This window comes from Cetorhinus maximus, chromosome 18 (assembly GCF_964194155.1).
Source record: "Cetorhinus maximus chromosome 18, sCetMax3.hap1.1, whole genome shotgun sequence".
In the NCBI taxonomy this organism is placed as follows: domain Eukaryota; kingdom Metazoa; phylum Chordata; class Chondrichthyes; order Lamniformes; family Cetorhinidae; genus Cetorhinus; species Cetorhinus maximus.
In genome coordinates, this window is record NC_135896.1 from 35,434,096 (window position 1) to 35,455,905 (window position 21,810).

The 21,810-nt window shown below is 41.9% G+C and overlaps 1 protein-coding gene across 1 annotated transcript in view; it reads left to right on the top strand.

The window, feature by feature from the left end:
- begain (brain-enriched guanylate kinase-associated) overlaps positions 1-21,810 on the top strand; it is a 52,309-nt gene that overhangs the window by 10,218 nt on the left and 20,281 nt on the right. The window contains exon 3 of the mRNA XM_078563406.1: positions 20,632-20,775. Within this exon, the coding sequence (XP_078419532.1) occupies positions 20,632-20,775 (144 nt within the window). The remainder of the gene's footprint in view (positions 1-20,631; positions 20,776-21,810) is intronic.

Consider the following 21,810-nt stretch of genomic DNA (forward strand, 5'->3'; position numbering starts at 1 on the left):
TAGGTCATTTTCTGGTTGGTAAGATATGATGAGTGGAGTGCCACAGGGATCAGTGCCAGACCTCAGCTATTTACAATATATACCAATAACTTGGATGAAGGGACCAAACGTATAGTTGCTAAATTTGCTGATGGTACAAATGTAGATAGGAAACTAAGTTGTGAAGAGGACATAAAGGAGTCTGCAAAGGGACATAGATAGGTTAAGTGCATGGGAAATAATTTGGCAGATGGAGTATAATGTAGAAAAATGTAAACTTGTCTGCTTTGGCAGGAAGAATTGGAAAGCAGTATACTATTTAAATGGAGAGAGATTGTAGAACTCTGAGGTATAGAGGGATCTGGGTGTCTTGGTACATGAATCACATAAACTTAGTATGCAGGTACAGCCAGTGATTAGGAAGGTAAATGGAATGTCGTTGTTTACTGCAAGGGAAATGGAATATAAAAGAAGAGATGTTTTACTACATTTGTACAAGGCATTGGTGAGACGACATCTAGACTGCTGTGTATAGTTTCGGTCTCCTTATTTAAAAAAGGATATAAATGCATTAGGATCAGTTCAGAGAAGGTTAACTCAACTGATACCTGGGATGGGGCTGGGGGGGACATTGCGGGGGCAGTGGGTTATCTAATGAGGAAAGGTTGTACAGGCTTGGCTTATATCCATTAGAGTTTAGAAGAAAGAGGGGTGACATGTGGAAACATGTAAGTTCCTGAGGGGAATGCTGAAAGGATATTTCCCCCTGTGGGAGAGACTAGAATTAGGGGACATAGTTTAAAAATAAGGGGTCTCCCATTTAAGACAGAAATGAGAAAATATTTTTTTCCCTCAGAGAGCTGTGAATCTTTGGAACTCTCTTCCCCAGAGAACAGTGGAGGCAGGGTCTTTGAATATTTTTAAGGCAGAGGTAGATAGATTTTTGACTATTCTTGACTAACACAGGAGACAAAGGTTATCAGTGGTAGCCAGAATGTGGAGCTGAGACCACAATCAGATCAACCATGATTTTATTGAATGGTGGTGCAGGTTCGAGGGGCTGAATGGCCTTCTCCTGCTCTTAATGCGTATGTTCATATGTTCGTATGAATTAAAACACAAACTCAAACATTTTAGACTACATGTTTGAATTTAATGTTCCTTTTAACGGACCTCAAATGGTAGTAATCTCAAGATTACTCCCAGTGCCACATCTTAGTGATAGAGCAGATGAATGGGTGGCTAAAGAGGGATGGCTTTAAATTCTTTGAACTTTGGGACCGTTCTTGGGGGAGATGGCACCTGTACCAGACAGACTGATTGCAATTAACAGACAGGACCAAAGACCTTACAGGGCAGTTCATTAAAGCTAATGGGGAAGGTTTAACCTCAGTTGGCAAGGAATGGGAACGAGGAGGCAGCATTGCAGAGAAGAAAAGGTTCACAAAGAATTGGGAGAGACAAATAGCACTGGAGTAAGAAATACAAAGTTATTAGTTGAGATCAGAATAAGAGGGAATGGAATTCTTAAAGAAGTAACACATTTATTGAAGAAATTGAGGTGTTAATTACGTTACTGAAGCAAAAATTAGACAACATTATGCAGCATGTGAATCATTTCCAAAAAGCTAGACACAGAAAGCGCGGGAACTCATAACAGGGCCTTGAATTGCCTTACTGTTGGATGAAAACCAAACACCTGCAGACCTTTGACAGTAAACAGCTGACCCTCAAGGATTCACAGTTTAAAAAATTGGTAAGATTTATGAAGAAAAATTGTTTTTGTACGAAACAATGAACAATGCCAGTCTACCTTGTAACAGCTAAAATTTCTTAAAAAGCCAGCAGAGCTAGAGAAACATAAGTCAGCCATCTTAGAACACAAAGGGTTGAGTTCTAAAAATAATTACCCAAAAAAAGGTTGAGGTAATGACACTCCATACTATTAAGAAATTATACTGGATTGTGAGTATAATCTTCTTCAAATTAATATTTGTTTGAATATCCAAATTGTTTATTAAGGTGGATTTAAAAATTGCATGTAGTTTAAGTAGAATTGTCATGTTATAACTATCTTTAAATTCCATATTATAGCCTTCATTCCTATAATGCAGTCTATTATTGATTCTTATAATAAATATTCATAAACAAGCATAAACGAGTTTTGGTTTCATACTTACATCCTCATGAGCTCACATATAGATAACAATATCTTAGAATACTTAAGTTAGGATTCTGAATACTTAAGTTAGGATTCTGAATACTTAAGTTAGGATTCTAAGTGCCGATATTAGTAAATCTAACAAGAGCTTTTTCAGCTGTAATATACCTAAAGATATATTCTACCCTGAGATAATTTTGCTGGTTTGAAAACTCCTAGGAGGGAGGACATTTCATTTCAGGACCTAGATTTTAGCTGGTGAAGCTGACTAAGTTCCTTTAATGATCTGAAATCTCTCTTAGTTGAGGTTTTAAGCTAACAATAAGTTCAACTGGGTAGCTTTACCTTGCCAGGGGATAAAGATAATAGAACCATTAACAGAATACGGTCTAAATTAGATTTACAGTGAGTGTATGTAAATGCTGGAGCATGATCAATAACATTGGTGAGCTGGAGGTGCATATTGCCAAGTGGAAATATGATATGACAATAACAGAGATTGGCAATAAATATTCTTAGATACAAGTTGTCCCGGAAAGAGATAGGGAAGGAAGGAAAGGAGGAGGGGGTGATAATATTTTTTTATTTATTCATTCATGGGATGTGGGCATCGCTGGCTAGGCCAGCATTTATTGCCGATCCCTAATTGAGAAGGTGGTGGTGAGCCATCTTGTTGAACTGCTGCAGTGCAGGTGATATGTGTATGCCCACAGTGCTGTTAGGAAGGGAGTTCCAGGATTTTGACCCAGTGACAGTGAAGGAACGGTGATATATTTCCAAGTCAGGATGGTGAGTGGCTCGGAGGGGAACTTGCAGGTGGTGGTGTTCCCATGTGTCTGCTGCCCTTGTCTTTTGTGGTGGTAGAGATCACAAGTTTAGAAATTGTGGTCAAAGGAGGGTTGGTGAGTTGCTGCAGTGCATCTTGTATATGGTACACACTGCTGACGCTGTGTGTCGGTGATGGAGGGGAGTAAATGTTTAAGGTGGTGGCAGCGGTGCCAATCAAGCAGGCTGTTTTGTCCTGGATGGTGTCAAGCATCTTGAGTGTTGTTGCAGCTGCCCTCATCCAGGCAAATGCAGAGTATTCCATCACACTCCTCATTTGTGCCTTGTCAATGGTGGACAGGTTTTGGGGAGTCAGGAGGTGAGTTATTCTCTGCAGAATTCCCAGCCTCTGACCTGCTCTTGTAACTACAGTATTTATATGGCTGGTCCAGTTCAGTTTCTGATTGATTAAGGAGAATATGACAGTGCTCTAGAGAGAGGATGTCCTCAAGGGGGTCAAGGATAGAGTCTATTTGATTAAAGCTAAGAAACATTAGAGGTGCCATTACTTAACTGATGTATCCTAAAAGGCACAAACTAGTGGGAAAGATATAGAGGAAAAACTATAGGCCAGGATTTTCCATCCGTCGGGCGGGCTCGGCGGGAGCGGGCGGGGAAGGTCGCTACCTGTGTGGGCAGGGGGAGGAGGGAGAGTCAGGTCCAGCGCTCTTTTGCGCATGCACGCGAAAGAGCGCTTCAATCTCCCTGAGGGGAGATTGAACCACTTTTTAAAAAATAAATAAAAACATTGAAAATTTAATGAAACATGTCCCCTCATGTGACTGTGTCACATGAGATGGGACATGTTTTTATTTTTCAAAGCAAGTCTTAATTTAATTTTAAAAGCTTTAGGAAACCTCATCCTGCTCATGGATGAGGTTTCCTAAAAAACGTAAAGGCCGCTTGGCCTTTTCGTGATAGCTAGAACAGGGTGCATGAGGGTAATGCATTTGAGGTGGTGTATATGGACTTTCAAAAGGTGTTTGATAAAGTGTCATATAACAGGCCTGTCAGCAAAGTCAAAGCCCATGGAATAAAAAAGATGTGGCAGCACAAATTTGGCTGAGTGACAGGAAACTGTAGTGGTGAATGTTGTTTTTGTAAGATTATAGTATATAGGAGGGTTCCCCCAGGAGTCTTTGTTAGAGCCACTGTTTTTCTTGATTCAGGTTAGTGACCTTGACTTAGATGTGCAGTGCACTATCTTAAGATGACACAAAACTTGGAAGTATTGTGAACCCTGAGGAGGATAGTGATTGACTTCAAGAGGGCATAGACAGGCTGGTGGAATGGATGTATACATAGCAGTTGAAATCTAATGCAGAAGAGTGTGAAATGATACATCTTGGTAGGATGAACAAGGAGAGTCAACATAAAATAAAGGATACACTTCTAAAGAGAGTACAGGCTGCAGAGGGACCTGGGATACACTAGTACAAATCAGTGAAGGTGGCAGGGCAGATGAAGAAATCTGTTAAGGAGGCATACGGGATCCTGCATAGAGCACAAAAGCAAGGATGTTATGTTGAACCTTTATGAAACATTTTTGCAGCTTCATCTGGCGTATTGTGTCCAATTCTATCCTTCAGTTAAGTGGATAAATTGGAGAAGCTGGGGACGTCCTCCCAAAAAAAAAAGACTGAGAGGAGATTTGACAAAGATTTTCAGAATCATGAGGTCTGAAAAAAGTAGATATGGACAAACTGTTCCCAATGGCAGATGGGTCAAGAACCAGATGACACTGATTTATAGTGAATGGCAAAAGAAGCAATGTTTGGGCTTTGAAGTGCAACACGTCCTATCTGGCCTGCTGTAGTCATGTGACCTATCATGAAGGACTCTCTCTGGAAGCAGACATTTTAAGATCAGTTCAATAAATGTTAAGATCAGTTCAATAAAGACTTACACTGAGAAAGCACTGCAGTCTTTGAACTCGAAACATGGGGGAGAATTTTCTTCCCGTTGGGGGGGTTGGATGGGAGCGGGCACGGGTGGGCGTGTAGTCGATCGCCGCCCACGATCAGCGGGCCAATTAAGGCCCACCCGCATGACGCGCACCTGGAAGCGCTGTGCACTCCCTGTGCGGGTGGGGGGAATAGGCTGAGTCGGGGCTTGCGCTCTTTTGCACATGCACGCGAAAGAGTGCAGCAATCTTCCTTGAGGCACAGAGCTGTCTCTCAGAGATTAGTTTGGTTCTGGAAAATTTTAATAAAGGAAAAAAAAAAGTTTAAGACATGCCCCGTCATGTGACAGTGTCACATGAGCTGGGACATGTCAATGAATTCCATTACAAATTTTTTATTAAACTTTAAAAACCTTCATGAAACCTCATCCTGCCCGTGGATGAGGTTTCATGATAAATGCAAAGGCCACCTGGGCTCTTTGCCTGCCCGCCAACCTTAAGGTTGGAAGGGCAGCTCATTTAATTATTTTACTTAGTTTTTAAATGGCCTTAATAGGCCTTTGACAGTTCGGCAAGCACGCAGCTGACTCCTCTGCACTCCCGCCGAACTGAAGATTTGATCGGGATGCACGCCCAACATCACCGTGTGTCATTTTACGTGTTGGCGAGCGGGGCCCGAAGATTCTGCCCATGGTGTCACAAGTGGAGCTAAAATAGAGCTTTGGAACCCTGGAAATTCCGCAGAGAAGCCACAGCTCAGAAAAACACACAGAAATGTTCAAATCTCCTAAAAGTTGCTGAAAAAAGGACAAGGAAAAGCAAACACAAACCAAAGGCTGCAAGTAAAATACTGGGTGAGTTAACATAGCTGTAAACTTTCCCCTCCCTTCTCTGGTAGATATGAAAGGTGATATGTGGCAAAAGCAGCAGTTTTACCACTTGCAGTGGCAAAACTACAAGCTTGCAACAGATTTAATTAACATGCAGGAGCTGATACGAGTAGCCACACTTCTAACACTGCTGGGGAGGAACTGCTACAAATTGTATTCCACCCTAAATTTGACCAACGAACAAAGAAAGCAGAAGGCAGAGATTTTGAACGTATGCTTTGAACCCTGAGTGAACGTCACTTATGAACGCTATGTATTCAACACTAGAGCTCAAGGTGAAAAAGAAACCATTGATCAGTATGTGACTGTGGTAACACAGCTTTCAGAATCATGTGAATTCAGGCGACTAAATGATGATCTGATTAAAGATAGAATTCTCTTAGGCAATGAGACCCCTCAGCGAGAGCAAGTCCACTGAAAGAGGAGGAACTTACATATGAAAACAATAGACGTGTGTGGAAATGCAGAAGTTGTGAAATGTCAGATAGAGCATACTTATGGCAAGACAGACCAGGAGATACATTATGCTTAGAGACATTCCAGGCTAAAAGAGCAGAACACTCATGGACAAAAGGCAGGATGAAAATACTGCAGATGATATCATACAAAGGAAAAGAAGGATTGCCCAGTGTGGGGAAAGCACTGTTTTAACTGTAAGAAGCTGAATCTTTTTGAACACGTGTTAGGCTAGAAAGAAGCAAAACAGGCCTATATAGTTGGCCTCTGTAGAGATATCAGCAGAAGTCTGGTGAAGTACTATACATGATACAACAGGTGAGTTCCGTCAAGTCGATAGGTGATAAATGGTTTATGACTGTTACAATTATGGCCGCAGAAGGAGAGTATCAAGTGAACAATAAGTAGCAGATAGATACTGGTGCGTCATGCAACATCATGAACTTCACAGACATGTGCAAAGTAGCTCAAAAAGGCGATCCAAAAATGATGCTCTCGAAAGTAAGGCTGAGGTTATATGATGGCAGGATACTCATACCAAGAGGACAAATTAGTCTGAGAGCCCAATGCAATGGCAAGAAGGAAGATCTAGAGTTCCAGATCATAGGTGGGACACATCAGCCACTCATCTCAGCTGAAGCAAGTCTAAAGCTTGGACTGGTAACCCTGAACATGCCCACAGAGGTTTACAACGTGTCACAGCATACCCATTGACTGCCAAACAGATCCTAGAGAAACACAAAGATTTGTTTACAGGGTTTGGATGTCTACCAAGAGAATATCATCTCGAAGTAAATGAGAGTGTAAGACCAATTTAGCATTTGCCAGGAAGTGTTCCAGCTGCCCTCAAGTCAAGCCCAAAAGACAAGATAGTAAAGCTGGAAAAGGGAGTAATTAAGAAAGTGACAACTCCCACAGACTGGATTAGCAACATGGTAGCAGTAAACAACCTGGAAAGCTGTGAGTATGCTTAAAAAAGATCTAAAGGATCTAAATAAAGTGCTGAAGAGACCTCACTACCCCATGCCAACAATCGAAGAAATTTTGCCACAACTTGCCAAGGCAAAGATCTTTACTACCCTAGGTGCAAAGGATGGTTATTGGCAAGTGAGGATGGATGAAAGCAGCAGCTTCCTAATGACATTCTGTATGCCGTTCGGGAAATACAGATGATTGTGCATGCCATTTGGCATTGCCATGGCCCCAGAAGAGTATCAACACAGACAGCATGAGATAGTTAGTGATCTTCCTGGGGTGGAAGCTACAGTGGATGATCTACTAGTCTATGGATGTGGAGAAGCAATGGAAGATGTCATAGCTGACCACGATCAGAATTTAATATAACTGTTAGAGAGATCTCTCCAGATGAACCTGAAGCTGAACAAGGAAAAATTGCAATTGAAGATGCCTGAAGTCACGTACATAGGTCATGTACTGACAGCAAACTGCCTTCTCCTGCATCCTGACAAGGTGAGAGCTGTAGCAGTGATGCAGCGACCAACAGATGTGAAAGCAGTGCAAAGATTTGTTGCATTTGTGAATTATTTAACAACATTTTTGCCCAATTTGTCATCAGAGTGTGAACCATTATGGAAGCTCATTGCCAGGGAGTTGCAGTGGTATTGGGGCACAGAACTGCCTCGTATTCACTAAAACAAAACAACTAGTGATGACAATGCCAGTGCTGAAGCACTATGACATCTATGATGAAGCAACCTTGCTGGGTGATGCCGGTGAGACAGAGCTTGGAGCAACCCTAATGCAGCAAGGACAACCAGTCGGATTTGCATCCAGGACACTAATGCAAATGGAATGACCCTACGTTCAGATTGAGAAAGCCTGGCTATTGTTTTTGTTTGTGAGCATTTTCTTCGATTCTTGCTTGGGAGAGACAAACTAACAGTGGAGTCTGGCCACAAGCCACTTCAAAGCATTTTTCTCAAACAGCTACCACCTGCTCCAAAGCATTTGCAAAGATGCTTACTTTGTTTACAGAGATATCATCTGGACGCGACATACAAGCAAGGGAAACAGATGTACATCACAGATGTGCTGTCGAGAGCAGTGGTCCCCATGAAGAATGTTGATAATGCTGCAACAGAATGTGAAATCTTGCAGAATCAATGTGAAGCAGCAGCTCGACATGGTCTGGAATTCATCAACCCAGCAGAGACAACGAATTTGACTGACAAGCGCCTTGCTCAAATCAAGCAAACTACCCAACAGGATGGAACTGTCCAAGTGCTACAAGAAGTAGTGATGAAGGGATGGCCTGAGAGCATAAAGGACACAGCTGCGGTCACAAGTGTGTATTGGGCATACCAAGATGAATTGACAGCCCAAGATGGTATCTTGTACAAAGGAAATTGAGTCATGATCCCTGAGGGAAGGAGGGGAGAGATGCTGAATTGCATCCATGCAAGCCATCAAGGAATTGATTTGAGTCTCAAAAAGGCAAGAGAAGTGCTCCACTGGCCAAACATGAGCAATGAAATTAAAGACCACATTAGCCAGTGCAGAGCTTGTAATGAGTACCAAGATAAACAAGCTAGAGAGCCATTGATGACGCATGACATTCCAGGCAGACCATGGATGAAGCTGGGAGTAGACCTCTTCACTCTAGCAGGAACTGGTTATCTTGTCACTGTAGCTACTATTCTGACTACTGGAAGTTAGACCAGATGACTTCAACGACGACAGGAGAAATAGTAGAATGCATAAAAGCACACTTCAGTCATTGCAGCATTCAAGACATTGTGATGAGTTACAGTGACTCTCAGTTCACAAGTGAAGAATTCAGCTGCTTCACAAAGAATTGGGAAACTCAACACGATAAATCATCTCTGCACTATCCCCAGTTGAATGGAAAGGCTGAGGCAGCAGTGAAAATCGCCAATGGAATCATCAAGATATTGAGCAAATCTAGCACAGATGTATACAAGGCAATCCTCGAGTGGAGAAACACATCAACTGAAGGCATGGAAAGTAGGCCTGTCCAAAGACTAATGTCATGCCACACAGAAACTACTCTTCCAAAAGCAAAAACGCTACTGAAACTAGAAGTAGTAACAAGTGTGAGTGAAAAAGTCAAGGTGAAATGGCAGAAAGCCAAATTTCATTTTGACAAGACTGCCAAATCATCGCCAGAACTGAGCATTGGAGAGCCAGTCAGGGTACAAACCTTCAACACTCTTAACAGGAGTCAACCCATGTGGCAAGTGTAGAGAAATTGTCACCTTGATTGTACGCAGTGGAAGTGAATGATCAAATATATCAGCGCAACCGCAGGCATATACGAACAACTAGCGAAGCTGTTCCTTCACCGTAGTCGGCCATTCAGGGAGAAGGGAGCTCAGCAACTGTACTGAGTACAGAATGACCATGACTTCCAGAGGCGCACATGTATCCAATAATGGCAATGGAATAACAACAGTTGCCATGGCAACAAGTGTCACAGGAATGACACGCTCTGTACAAGGAACATCACCCAGACAGCCAATGACAATGCACATGCATACCATTACGAGACCTGCATGATTTAAAGATTATATATGCAACGCAGGTGCAGAGACTAGCTAGTAGAGCAAACAGTTGTTAATGCATGAGAACAGTGGATGTATAGTGGGTGACTTGGGTAACTCACAGTCACACGTGATCATACATTGCAAAGATGGCATTGTTCATTAGGAAAAGGGGCATGTTGGGATATTTTGTTCCTTAGGAAAAACCGGAGGTTTGTGTCTATTGTTCGTTATGAAAAGGGGGATATTTGGGTTTTGAAATGCAACATTACCACATATTCTATGTGGCTTGCTGTAGTCATGTGTACTCTCTCTCTGTAAATAGACATTTTAGGATCAGTTCAATAAAGACTTAAACTGAGGAAGCACTGCAGTCTTTGAACATGAAACAAGCAACATGAGAGAAACCTTTTTAGGCAGTGAGACTACATACAAGATTCCAAAAAGGCTTGATAGTGTAGATACTGGGAGCTTATTTCCCCTGGCTGGCAGATCTGGAGCATTGGATCTGGCCTCAGGGTAAAGGATTAATTATTTCTTCACTCATAGGGTGAATATTTGGATATCTCTGAATATTTGGAATCCTCTATCCAAGAGGGCTGTGGATGCACCATTGTTATGGATATTTAAGAGTGAGATCAATAGATTTTGTATACCACGGGGAATCAATGGATATGGGAACAAGCAGGAAACTGGAGATTTGGTAAAAGACCAGCCTTGAATACATTAGTTGTGGCCTTCAAATGGGATTGGATAATTATCTGAAAACAGAAAACTGACAGGGCTACATGGAAGAGGCAGGGGAGCGGGACTAGTGGAGTTGCTCTTGCAAAAAGCCAGTACAGAAGTGATGAGCTGAATGATCTTCTTCTGTACTGTAACTATTCCATGATTCTATGATAATGAGTACATACAGAATGGCACTGGAATAAATCCAATTATTTTCACATAAATTATGTTACTGGTCTAGTAATCCAGTCCTGGACTGAGTTTAAATTCCATTACAGTAGTTGGGAATTTAAATTAAATTATTTAAATATATCTGGAATAAAAGACTAGTATCAGTAATGATGACCATGAAACCCATCTGGCTCACTAATGTCCTTAAGTGAAGGAAATCTGCCAGTCTTTTCCCATCTAGTCTACCTATGGCTCCAGGCCTACAGCAATGTGGTTGACTCTTAACTGCCCTAGGAAGCCGTTCAGTTTTGTTCAAGAGACAGTTCACTACCACCTTCAAGTGCAATTAGGAATGGATAAATAAATGCTGGCCTTGTCAGTGATGCCCACTTTCTGTAAATTAATAAAAAGAAGTTTTTGCAATTCCTTCTGGAAATGGGAATGCTGCAGGGTTCCATATCTAGATTCACATCTCATAACAGTATGATTTCTACTAGCAAGGAACTAATTTTGTGATGCTTTGATTACCAACATTTTCAATGAATTCCATAATATTCATTAATATCTATCTATTTGAGAATTTAATTTGTTATTACTAGTGCACATGTAGACACTTGCATGAGATGAACCAAATTATAATTTTGCATAGAATTTTCTAAATAAATCACTTCCATCACAGCAAACTATTAGAATATTGTTGCAGTTTGGGATTTTTAGAGAACTATTTTTCTCTCTCAACGACTTTAGTGTTTCCTGTAAGTGGAAATTGTAACAATCTAGAAGCTTTATCTTTTCACCATTCTGTACAGAGTCAAATGATCCATAGGATTAATACTACTATTAATTCTTGAAGAACAGAATAGACACAGCTCTTGATTCAGCTATATTGGGCAGGGCCGCATGATAGAGTTGGTAGAATGCCTGATATCTGTTAGCGCTGAGGCCTCTTTAACATTGAATTGGCAATCTTCCAGTGCTAATCAAGCTCCTTCTAGAGAGTTAGCTGACTGGGAGTGAGGGGATTGATGGGAACCAGGACATCCAGTGGGTTAGCCAATCCTGATCAGTCTGAGCAGCATCTTAACAGGCAGCATGGAAATATTGACAGTGAAAGGGAGCAGCAGCTTAAAATGCCAGAGAAGATAATTCGGTGTCTATAGCCACAACAAAACCAAAGATTGGAAGACATAAAGCTGAAAACATACAAATCGCAGCAGTAAATATTAATGCCAGACCAGCTTCTAGCTTTCTATGAGCAGCTAAGGATCCTTTAAAATACTACTAGAAGTACTTGTACCACTCATGATTTGTGGGTGGTTTGAGAAACTGGCAGTAGCAACACAGGTAGAGGTGAAAATGGCATTGGGGTTTTAATCTCAATTTGCATATATTAACGAGAAAATCCAACCGGTGCTCTAATCCCTCAAATGATGGACTGCCCAAAAACTGGAATGGGAAGACAAGCAGTGCTAAACCAGTGGAACATCCTTCCATGTGCTTTTAGTCCCATTACTTCCTTGGCTTTAGATTTTTAAACAAAGTAATAGCAATTATACAGGGCCTTGGTGAGACCACACCTGGAATATTGTGTGTAGTTTTGGTCTCCTTATCTGAGGAAGGATGTTCTTGCTATAGAGGGAGTGCAGCAAAGGTTTACCAGACTGATTCCTGGGATGGCGGGACTGACATATGAGGAGAGATTGAGTCGGTTAGGATTATATTCACTGGAGTTCAGAAGAGTGAGGGGGGATCTCATAGAAACCTATAAAATTCTAACAGGACTAGACAGGGTAGATGTAGAAAGGATGTTCCCGATGGTGGGGGAATCCAGAACCAGGGGTCAAAGTCTGAGGATACGGGGTAGACCATTTAGGACTGAGATGAGGAGAAATTTCTTCACCCAGAGAGTGGTGAGCCTGTGGAATTCGCTACCACAGAAAGTAGTTGAGGCCAAAACATTGTATGTTTTCAAGAAGGAGTTAGATATAACTCTTGGGACAAAAGTGATCAAAGGATGTGGGGAGAAAGCGGGAGCAGGCTATTGAGTTGGATGATCAGCCATGATCATAATGAATGGAGGAGCAGGCTCAAAGGGCTGAATTGCCTACTCCTGCTCCTATTTCCCATGTTTCTATGTTTCTATGAGACACCAATTCTACTCCTATATGTTTGACATTTATCTTAAATTAATTTGTCCTCAAATGAAAGGGAAAATTGGGCACTTTGTAATTTAAAATATATTAACAATTTGGAGGAAGAAATTTTAGCAAACGTTTCCAAGTTATTGGGTATGTTGATGCAGTGGTTATGTTATTAGACGAGTAATCCAGAGGCCTGGGCTAATAATCCAGAAATGTGTGCTCAAATCCTACCATATGGCAGCCAGGGAATTTAAATTTAGTTAATTAAAGAAATCTGTAATAAAAATATAGCATCAGTAATGGTGAGCATTAAACTACCGGATTGTCATAAAACCCACCCGGTTCACAATGCCCTATCCCGATCTGTCCTATGTGTGACCTAGGCCCACAGCAATGTGGTTGACACCATTGGTGGCAATGTCTTTAGTTGCCAAGGCCCTAAGCTCTGGAATTGCCTCCCTAAACCTCCTTACCTCTCTATTACTCTTTCCTCCTTTAAGACTCTTCTTAAAACCCATGTCTTTCTCCAGGCTTTTGGCCATCTGCCCCAATAGCGTCATACATGACTCGGTGTCAAATTGTGTTTCAAAACATTCCTGGGAAGCACCCTGGGATGTTTCATTACATTAAATGCACTTTATAAATACAAGTTGCTGCTGTTGTTGAAATAAAAATGGTTACTTCATCATACTTCAACACTCACCAACTGAAGGAAGAAGAACTTCTTCTAATACACACAAACACAAGAAATAGGAGCAGGAGTAGACCATACGGCCCATCAAGCCTGCTCCGCCATTCAGTATAATCACAGCTGATCCTGGGCTTCAACTCCACTTCCCTGCCCATTCCCAATAGCCATTGATTCCCTCAGAGAACAAAAATTTGCCCATCCCAGCCTTAAATGCTGGTGCATCCACAATGCTCTGGGACATTCCAAAGATTCACAACCTTTTTGACTGAAGTAATTTCCCCTTATCTCATTCCTAAATGATCGGCCCCTTATCCTGAGACTGTGCCCCTGCATTTTAAATTCCCTGACCAGTGGAAACAATCTCTCAGCATCAACCCTACCAGGCCCCTTTGGGATCTTGTATGTTTCAATGAGACCACCTCTCATTCTTCTAAATTCCAAAGAAAATAGATCCAATTTGCTCAGACCCTTACTTAGCCACCAATTTAGTGAACCTTGACTGTACTGCCTCCAATGTGCTACTACCTCACTATATTGTTCCTTAATAAAGCTTTCATTTCATGTCTATGTTCTTATTTAAGTACTTTATGACACTTCTAAGGCAACAGTCTAAAATGAGAAAAGCCCCCAGTACCACAGTCTGAATAACAATTAAAGATTCAAGTAACAAGTTATACGCTAGATGCTGGCTTACATTATACACCAAGAGTGTTTTCCTACTAGCTGGATTTGTCTCTTGGCTGCCTCATTGTCCTGAAGCAGGCATAGACATTCTGGGCCATATGTTATAACCAAAACGGGTTATTGGACATCGGAGATGTAAGCCTCCTTTGAAAAATTTCTTTTAATGTCTCTTAAATATAGGATACTCAAAAATGCATAATCTCTTCTAAATGTGACACCATCTACTGTTGTACAAAATCATAAAATAATAAATCATAATAATTATTTTGATTTAAAATCACATAATCTTCTCTTAGTTGAAGGTGTACTAGACTATCCATTTGTTGTTACTGATGACAAATGATACATGTCATTAGCTTTATTTAGTTCCATTTTATGTAACCTTACTCTTTTAGTGTATCACAAGATTATTTTGTTCCATTCATCTCTCCCGAGATTCTGGTTAATCTTAGTCCTTCATTATAGTCACTGCTGCTACCATCACATAACAGACAGTAAAAACCCCTCTAGAGAGCATCACTTACTCAGAAGTGTGCACATTGCATCCAGATAACAACTGTAAAATGAAAGAAATTTCATTACAGAAAGAGGACTATATAATCTGGGTTTATCATAAATTTGTGAAATCCAATTCTTCATAAATATTCTAGGATTTTATAAATCATTTTGTTCCTTCTGGGAGAATTGCGACAACGGTGTTTTGGAAATAGGGGAGAGGCACCTAAAACACCTCCTGATTCGAGAAAACATTAATATAAATGTTAGTTTCATCACTTCAGAGTTATCTTTTTAATTTCAGTTGAAAATATACTCTACAATTTAACATTATCACGAGTGCCATTGAAAGTATTAGGGGGTCGAAAATCCATGGCCATTCTATTGTTCTGTTGGAAAATTAAACCAGAAAGCAGATATACTGGGTCACAACCTATACTGGGTCACAACCTAGTGTAAGGAATTCAGTGCTCCTTGGAAAAGTTAAAGTCTTCATTTTCCCCTTCCAAGGCTGGTGACAGATGAGGGTGTTGGGTACAATTGTGATTGGGCTCATATCAGGAGTTTGTGCATCACCAGGGATCTAATCTGGGATCCCTATAAAAACAGTTGAGTTTTCAAAAATATTTAAATGTGTGCTCCATAAAGAAAAGTCCACCAGTGGTACTTCACCATTCTTTCCAGGATTCCTGACAAACCCTCCCCTGGAAGTCACTCGTCTGATGCCATCTGCCATTGAAACAAAGGGACTAACCCTTGCCCCCATGAATTTTGACAGCATCAGTTTCAGATGCCCAGATTGGGTACATCCAACCATTGTAGGATGTGTCCTCTACCCTCACCCCTGTGGATTTTCAGGCCCTTTACTGCTTTACTACAAATATTGGCTTGAATCTTCCGAGGATAGGCAATTGCCGTCAGATTGCCGCTCTGCTCCTACTTTTCCGCCTCCATGTCAGAGCTCCACATTCCTGGCCGAATCTTCCAATCCCGGCTTCTTCAGAAATGTGGAACATACCTCCAGTGGAACTGCTTCCTCATAGTGCTGGATCAATGGGGGAAGACAAGCCATACGCTTTTTCTGGCACCAGCTGCCATTTCTAGTCAGTGTTTGATGGTTCCAAAGTTTCTCAGTGTGTACTGTATGAGTGAATGGGTGAGTGAGTGGTGAGTGTGTAGGTGTGTAAGTGGGTGAGGTAAGTTAGCAGGTAGGTAGGTTAGGGGTTAGTCGGGTAGTTGGGTCAGGAAGGGTTGTCAGGTCAGGGGCTAGTCAAGTCGAGTTGGGGGGTGGTGCCAGGGTGGGGAAGGGTCAGATGTTCAGTTATATAATTACCCAGGAGTTAGATTAGGAATTTTCTATCTAATATTTCCTGGGTAACTACCCAGGTAAGTAAGCCAGACTGTCTGAAGTTTCCAACTCTAACTCAGAGTTGGAGATGTTTTGGAGGGTCTCAGGGAGCAGGGAATTGCTCATCAGAAGTTCAGACCTCCCGAGCAACTCCCACAAAGTCAGTGCATTGGACTTGTGAGTGGTCCCAAAGCACATCTTGGTGGGTATGTCCAGTCTTCGACAATCTGGAGATCGGAAGATCTGGGCCATTGTTTCAGAAGGAAAGATCTTGCATTTTTTGGCACCTTTCACGGCCTTAGGATATTGCAAAGCACTTTACAGCCAACAAAGTACTTTAAAGTACTCACTGTTGTAGTGCAGTGTCATGCCCAGTACAAGCATACCATATTATTCAGTCAATACTTTTAAAAATTGGACATAAACAAGCTGTTAAGATGACTGCTGCAAATCATGTGATTTTTGGCATTGGGACTACAGACAGTATCAAGTCTCTGGTAAATACCTAATTAAATATGGATCTAGTTGAGCATTCCTCACAGCCATTTGCGGAATTCACACATCCCATTGTTTAAGGATGGGCCAACACCTAAAGTTTCCAGGCTCCCTGTCTCCATGTTTCCTACTGGACAAAAAGGAAGATTGAATCTCAATGGCCACTATCAACTTCTCATTGTATCATGATAGCCTCCCCATCCAAACTAGACTGGGTGGGCCTCAGAAGTGTTAACCCAGTGGTTATGTGACCGAAACTGGCTTTAGGGACTGCACCTTTATTACCCCAGGGCCCAGCAGATCCATCAGAACCATCAGACATCCATCAGTCCGGGAACCAGACTGTAAGTCATCAAGCCACCAAAGTATTTAACCTATTCCAGTTTCAAAGTTCACCTGGGAACCAACCTCGTAGACATTCAACTACAAGAAACCTTGCAATCTGCTGTGAATCCTTTGCTTTACAAGACCCTCACTTCAACTTTAAATCAGCAAATCCATTAAGGAAACTGCAGGCCTGCCACATGGGAGACTGGAAATCTTAAGCCACAATATGTATGTGTGTGCACGTGTGTGTGTGTGTGTGCGTGACTTTGCGTTATTTTGGGGTAAATGTGTGAAAATAAATAACCTTTGTTTAAAACTCATGAAAACTTGCTGCTGAATTACTGAATTGGAATACACGCTCCAAGAGTAAGAAAAGACACTCCTCTTCCCATACAAAACATACTGATTATGGGCTGTAAGAGAGCAGATACATTCTGTCCATGACAGCAGGGAAATGAGACAGCTACCTTATGCACAGCAAGGTCTCACAGGTCAAATAAAAATGTATTATCATCAAACTACTTCCTCGTGATATTATGAAAATATTGAACATGATATCTCCCTCCCAATTAAAATGCGATTTGAAAAGATGTTTATCACATTTTGGAAAAAACAGCTCACAGAGTCAGGGAATTATCTCTAGATTGCTCTTCACTGACAGCTATATCAATGGAGTATGATTCCAGCCACACAAGAAACCACTCTCTCAATACAGAAGATGCATGGAATTCCTAAAGATGTGCTTGAAGCTGAGAATAAATAGACAAATAATTGCCTGCGCAGGTGGAGGGAGCTTCAAATGTAGTGATGTATATGCTTAAAGTTGTTATAGCTTTTGAAACCACAGAGACAATCCATCACATCACTTTAAAATCCCAAAATATAGAAGCTTTACACTTTCCTCTACTATGTAGACAACTAATAATTACTAGAAGAAAAACACACAAATAAAGAAAAGCAGCTACATGACATGTCATTAGCAGAGATTCTGTCAAGTTGCAGGCAATGTTGCCTAATGTTGAAAGGGATGAGGCAATTCATCAATATGTAAAAGCTTTACAATTTGACGATGTTACAAACAAAAGACTTAGGCAGTGAAATTTGGCATTGTGATTTCACTGCTGCCTCCATGAGAAGCACAAACTGAAAAAAATGTCAGCTGTAATGTTTACGGTCACTTCAAACAAAGACAGTTCAGTGTACCCTGACTGTACAGGTGCTTGCCTGAGCATGTGGAAACGTGCATAGTGAATGGATCTTGATGTTGAGCAGGCTCCAATGCTACATTGGCATACGATCTGCCCTTTTGGGGCACGCAGATTTTGTTAACATCCTCCAGGAACCAGCAATTCTGGTTATAAGCTGCAGGGAAAATTACTGAATTAGGGTTAACTCATTTACGACCTTGTCCTCCAGTGAGCTGGCATGTTCAAAGGATGAACTATCCTTTCCCCTGGCTTACTTGTGCATGGTGACTCAGCATGTGCTGATCCAAACTTGCAACTCCACTCTAAAGTAGTAAAGTGCAGTGCCAGTATCTGAGCTGGTGGCTGCGAGAATTACATCAAGGACAATGTTTCTCTATCAGAGGTTTGGTGCTGCTCTCGCCCTTCTTCATGAGGCCGCATTGGCTGGCCAGCTGAAAAATCTTGGGTATCAGCTGGTTAGGGCTGAGGGAGTCAGGGTGGTAGTGGGGAGTTGGGGTGGGGTGGGGTTGGTGAGCAAGAGATCCATGGTCACACCACTGCAGATTGAACTTCATGCCAGAGAGCAGGAGAAGGATGAGGTGGAATTTAAGAAGAGGAACTAAGAAGAAACATGCCATCATCTTAAATGTTCTCAGCGATGCCAGATGCAATGGCCTCAGTCACAGCCAGCCCCATGTTAGGGAGTCCTGTCTCCTCCAGAGGTATCAGGAGATGCTGGTGTGTCTGTCTCCATCGTTTCTCTTCTGTTTCCTGTGAATATTTGTGACCTCGTTCTGCAATGAGAAAGGAAAGAATATTAGTGAGTCCATTACAATGTGTTTCAGTGAAGTGTTGAATAGCTGGAGGTACGTGGAAGCTGTAAAAAGTGGCTGTGAGGCTCATAGCATTGGTAAGTGTGTGAGAGTGAGGTGGAGTATCTAAATGTTAGGTATGAGTCCTGATTGCTGATGGGATTGTGGTGCATTGAGTAGTGTAAGAGGTTGGTGGTGTGGTGGGTAAGCATTGTCCCTTGCAGGTGCATTCTCTGACTTTGACTACCCATTTGAGGTTGTTGAACTTCTCCCAGCACTTCAGCCAGCTCCTCAGGGGCCTCAGTCCGGGAATTCACCTCCCTGGCCAACTGCTCTTGTTCCCTTTGCAGGAAATTTCTTAAGGGTTTCCTGGCCTCCTCCAGAAACATGGTGTCTCTCCTCCATTTTACCTCCAGGGCCTCCAGCACTGCATTTGAAAACTTGGGAGCCCTCTCTCTGGCCTGCTTCCCCAATTTGTTGTCCTTTACCTTCTGCCAAAACCTTCCTGAGATTGTTCGAGTATCTGCTGCAGAATAAGTGCAGCTCCCCTTTATATGGGGAGGGAGGCCTTTAAGAGGTGCAGGCTAGCTGTGCATCCTGCGGATGCCCCCGTTGACCATGCGGCCAGTCATCAGCACATTTCTCACTGGACTGCATGCTGTGACTACATAGATGAGCACAAAGCAACAAGTTTGTGTACTGCCTGCCTCAACAGGACTGGGCAAGAGATAATAGCACATCACAATCCAATATTGGGCCAAATCCAATTCTCCACCCCATAATTTCTGTCAAGCTCTTTCCAATTATGAGATATACATCAGACTCAGGAGAAAACACAACATTAAAATGTTGGATTAACATTGATGCTCCAGTACAAAATATACGTTATTATAGGAGTGATTTAATCTTAAGTACTCTCCTGGATCCTGAGGTATTTCATGGTTATATTGTTATCTCCTGAACTTAAAAGTACTGTATAATTAGCAGAGATCCAAAAAACAAATTGTGGTCAAATACTTAACCAATTCTAGCATCTCATCCACCCTCCTAAGCTATTCCATCCTTCCCATGTCACCACTATACCATCCCCTCCCTTCTATGCCATTCCATCCTACCCATGCCACCCCTCTGATGCTATCCCCTCCTTTCCTACCTCCCATGCTGTTACTTCTCATGCCACCCCTGCCCCCTCATACTGTTCCCCTCTCCCTTTGCTGCTTCCCCCTTGCCATTACCCCTGCCCCTTACCATGCCTTTTCCTACCTCCTCCTTCCCCAATCATGCCTGCTCCAAACTGCCTGCACCCCACGCTACCCCCCAAAATCTCCAATCCCTCCAGCCAGGGAGCTTTGTTGTTGTGATCCCCTCACCTTCACTGTTTTGTTCCTCCACCAACAACACCCACCCGCATACCCATGCTGCTGCTGCCACCAACTGTCCTCTCTCCCTCTCCTTCCCAATCCCTCCAGCCAGGGTAACATTGTTGTTGGCTTCCCACACCTTCCGTTCTTTATCTTCTGCACCAACCACCCCTCTCCACTGGCACCAAGCATTGGCAGTCACATTTGCCGTCCACCAAATCAACCAATCAGAAATGTGCAGGCAGGCAAACACTGCATTATTATTACAGATGTGGAAATCGAAATTTACTATCAATAAAGCTACAGAAAAGAGCATGGTGGCGATGGCATGTTCCAAGGTTAGATTTTTCAACACGGGGGCAGTTAGCTCCCGAGTGGTTAGAAATGGCTAATTCTGAAACATAGATTGTAAGCGAGAGTTGAAAAAGCAATGACAACAATATACTTTATTTCAGTTCTTCACAAAAACAGAATGAACAGCTGCAGAAACACCAACTCGAGCTGCAGGAGTCAGAATCTGATGAAACTTCCCTGTATCTGGAGGCAGAACTTCAGCATGCACAGGAGGAGCTGAAAAAACTGGCAGAAAAATTACACAGGTTTATTTTCCGAGAAACTGGTCTTAGAAACAAAACTAATAATTTGATTGGACTTCAAACTGCTTTCAATTCTATTCTTTGATATAGGAGAAATATTCCAATCAAATGTTTTCCATTTTACCAATCACAGTAAAACAAAATGGCTATTGTTCCCCAAGACAGCAATGACTACAATTTCATTTTAACCAATTTTGTAACAATTTGTTGCTTACCATTTCAATTTATTTTTTTAAGCAGAGATTGTTACATATTTGAAACTAACTGGGCGTCACTGTGACAATGTTATTTTGTGGTAATGACAATAATCATTACAGTCTTAAATTGATATAATTTGGCCCCAATTTGCAATTTCCATTGCCATTAATTGTGTTTCATTTGGACTACGATAGCAAACATTGGTCTAGAAATTGGTTCATGCTGGCACAAACTGGGTAGAGGGAACAATTCCTGTGCTAGAATGCCAAGTGGCATCTAATACTGGGGAAATGATAGGAAGGGTGGGTGGCAATCAGAGTTGAGGGGTTTGGAGTGTTTGGGAGGGAGAGGAAATGATCAGGAGGGGTCAAGTGAGAGCTGGTACAGCCTTTGGCACTGCAATGCAAGAGGACTGTGCGTATTTTAACAAACTTATCTTTTTGGTGTTTGCTGCATGTTTTGCCTAAATGGTGCAGACCTGGCAAAAACAATTGCAAGGAGGGCCTCAAAGAGACAATTGGCCTCTCATTTGCACATGTAAAAGAACCCAATGCTTAATTCAGGTAAGGGTCCTCAACAGCTCTTTTCCTGCTTTTACCAACATGGGGGATGGCACACTTCCAGTGCAGAATGTGCAGCCATGTACTGCCAAAATTTCTAGGCCATTACCTTTAAAAAAATGATCAATTGTAATTGAGTATTAAGGTGCAACATCAGCATTGGGATTAAAGAAATTTTGCTGGTTTTGCTTTTCGGTCTTATGATAGCAATATTCTGTCATAATGTTGAGATCGAGGACTCAATTCCTCTTGCTGATAATTTTAGCAAAAATGGCAGTGT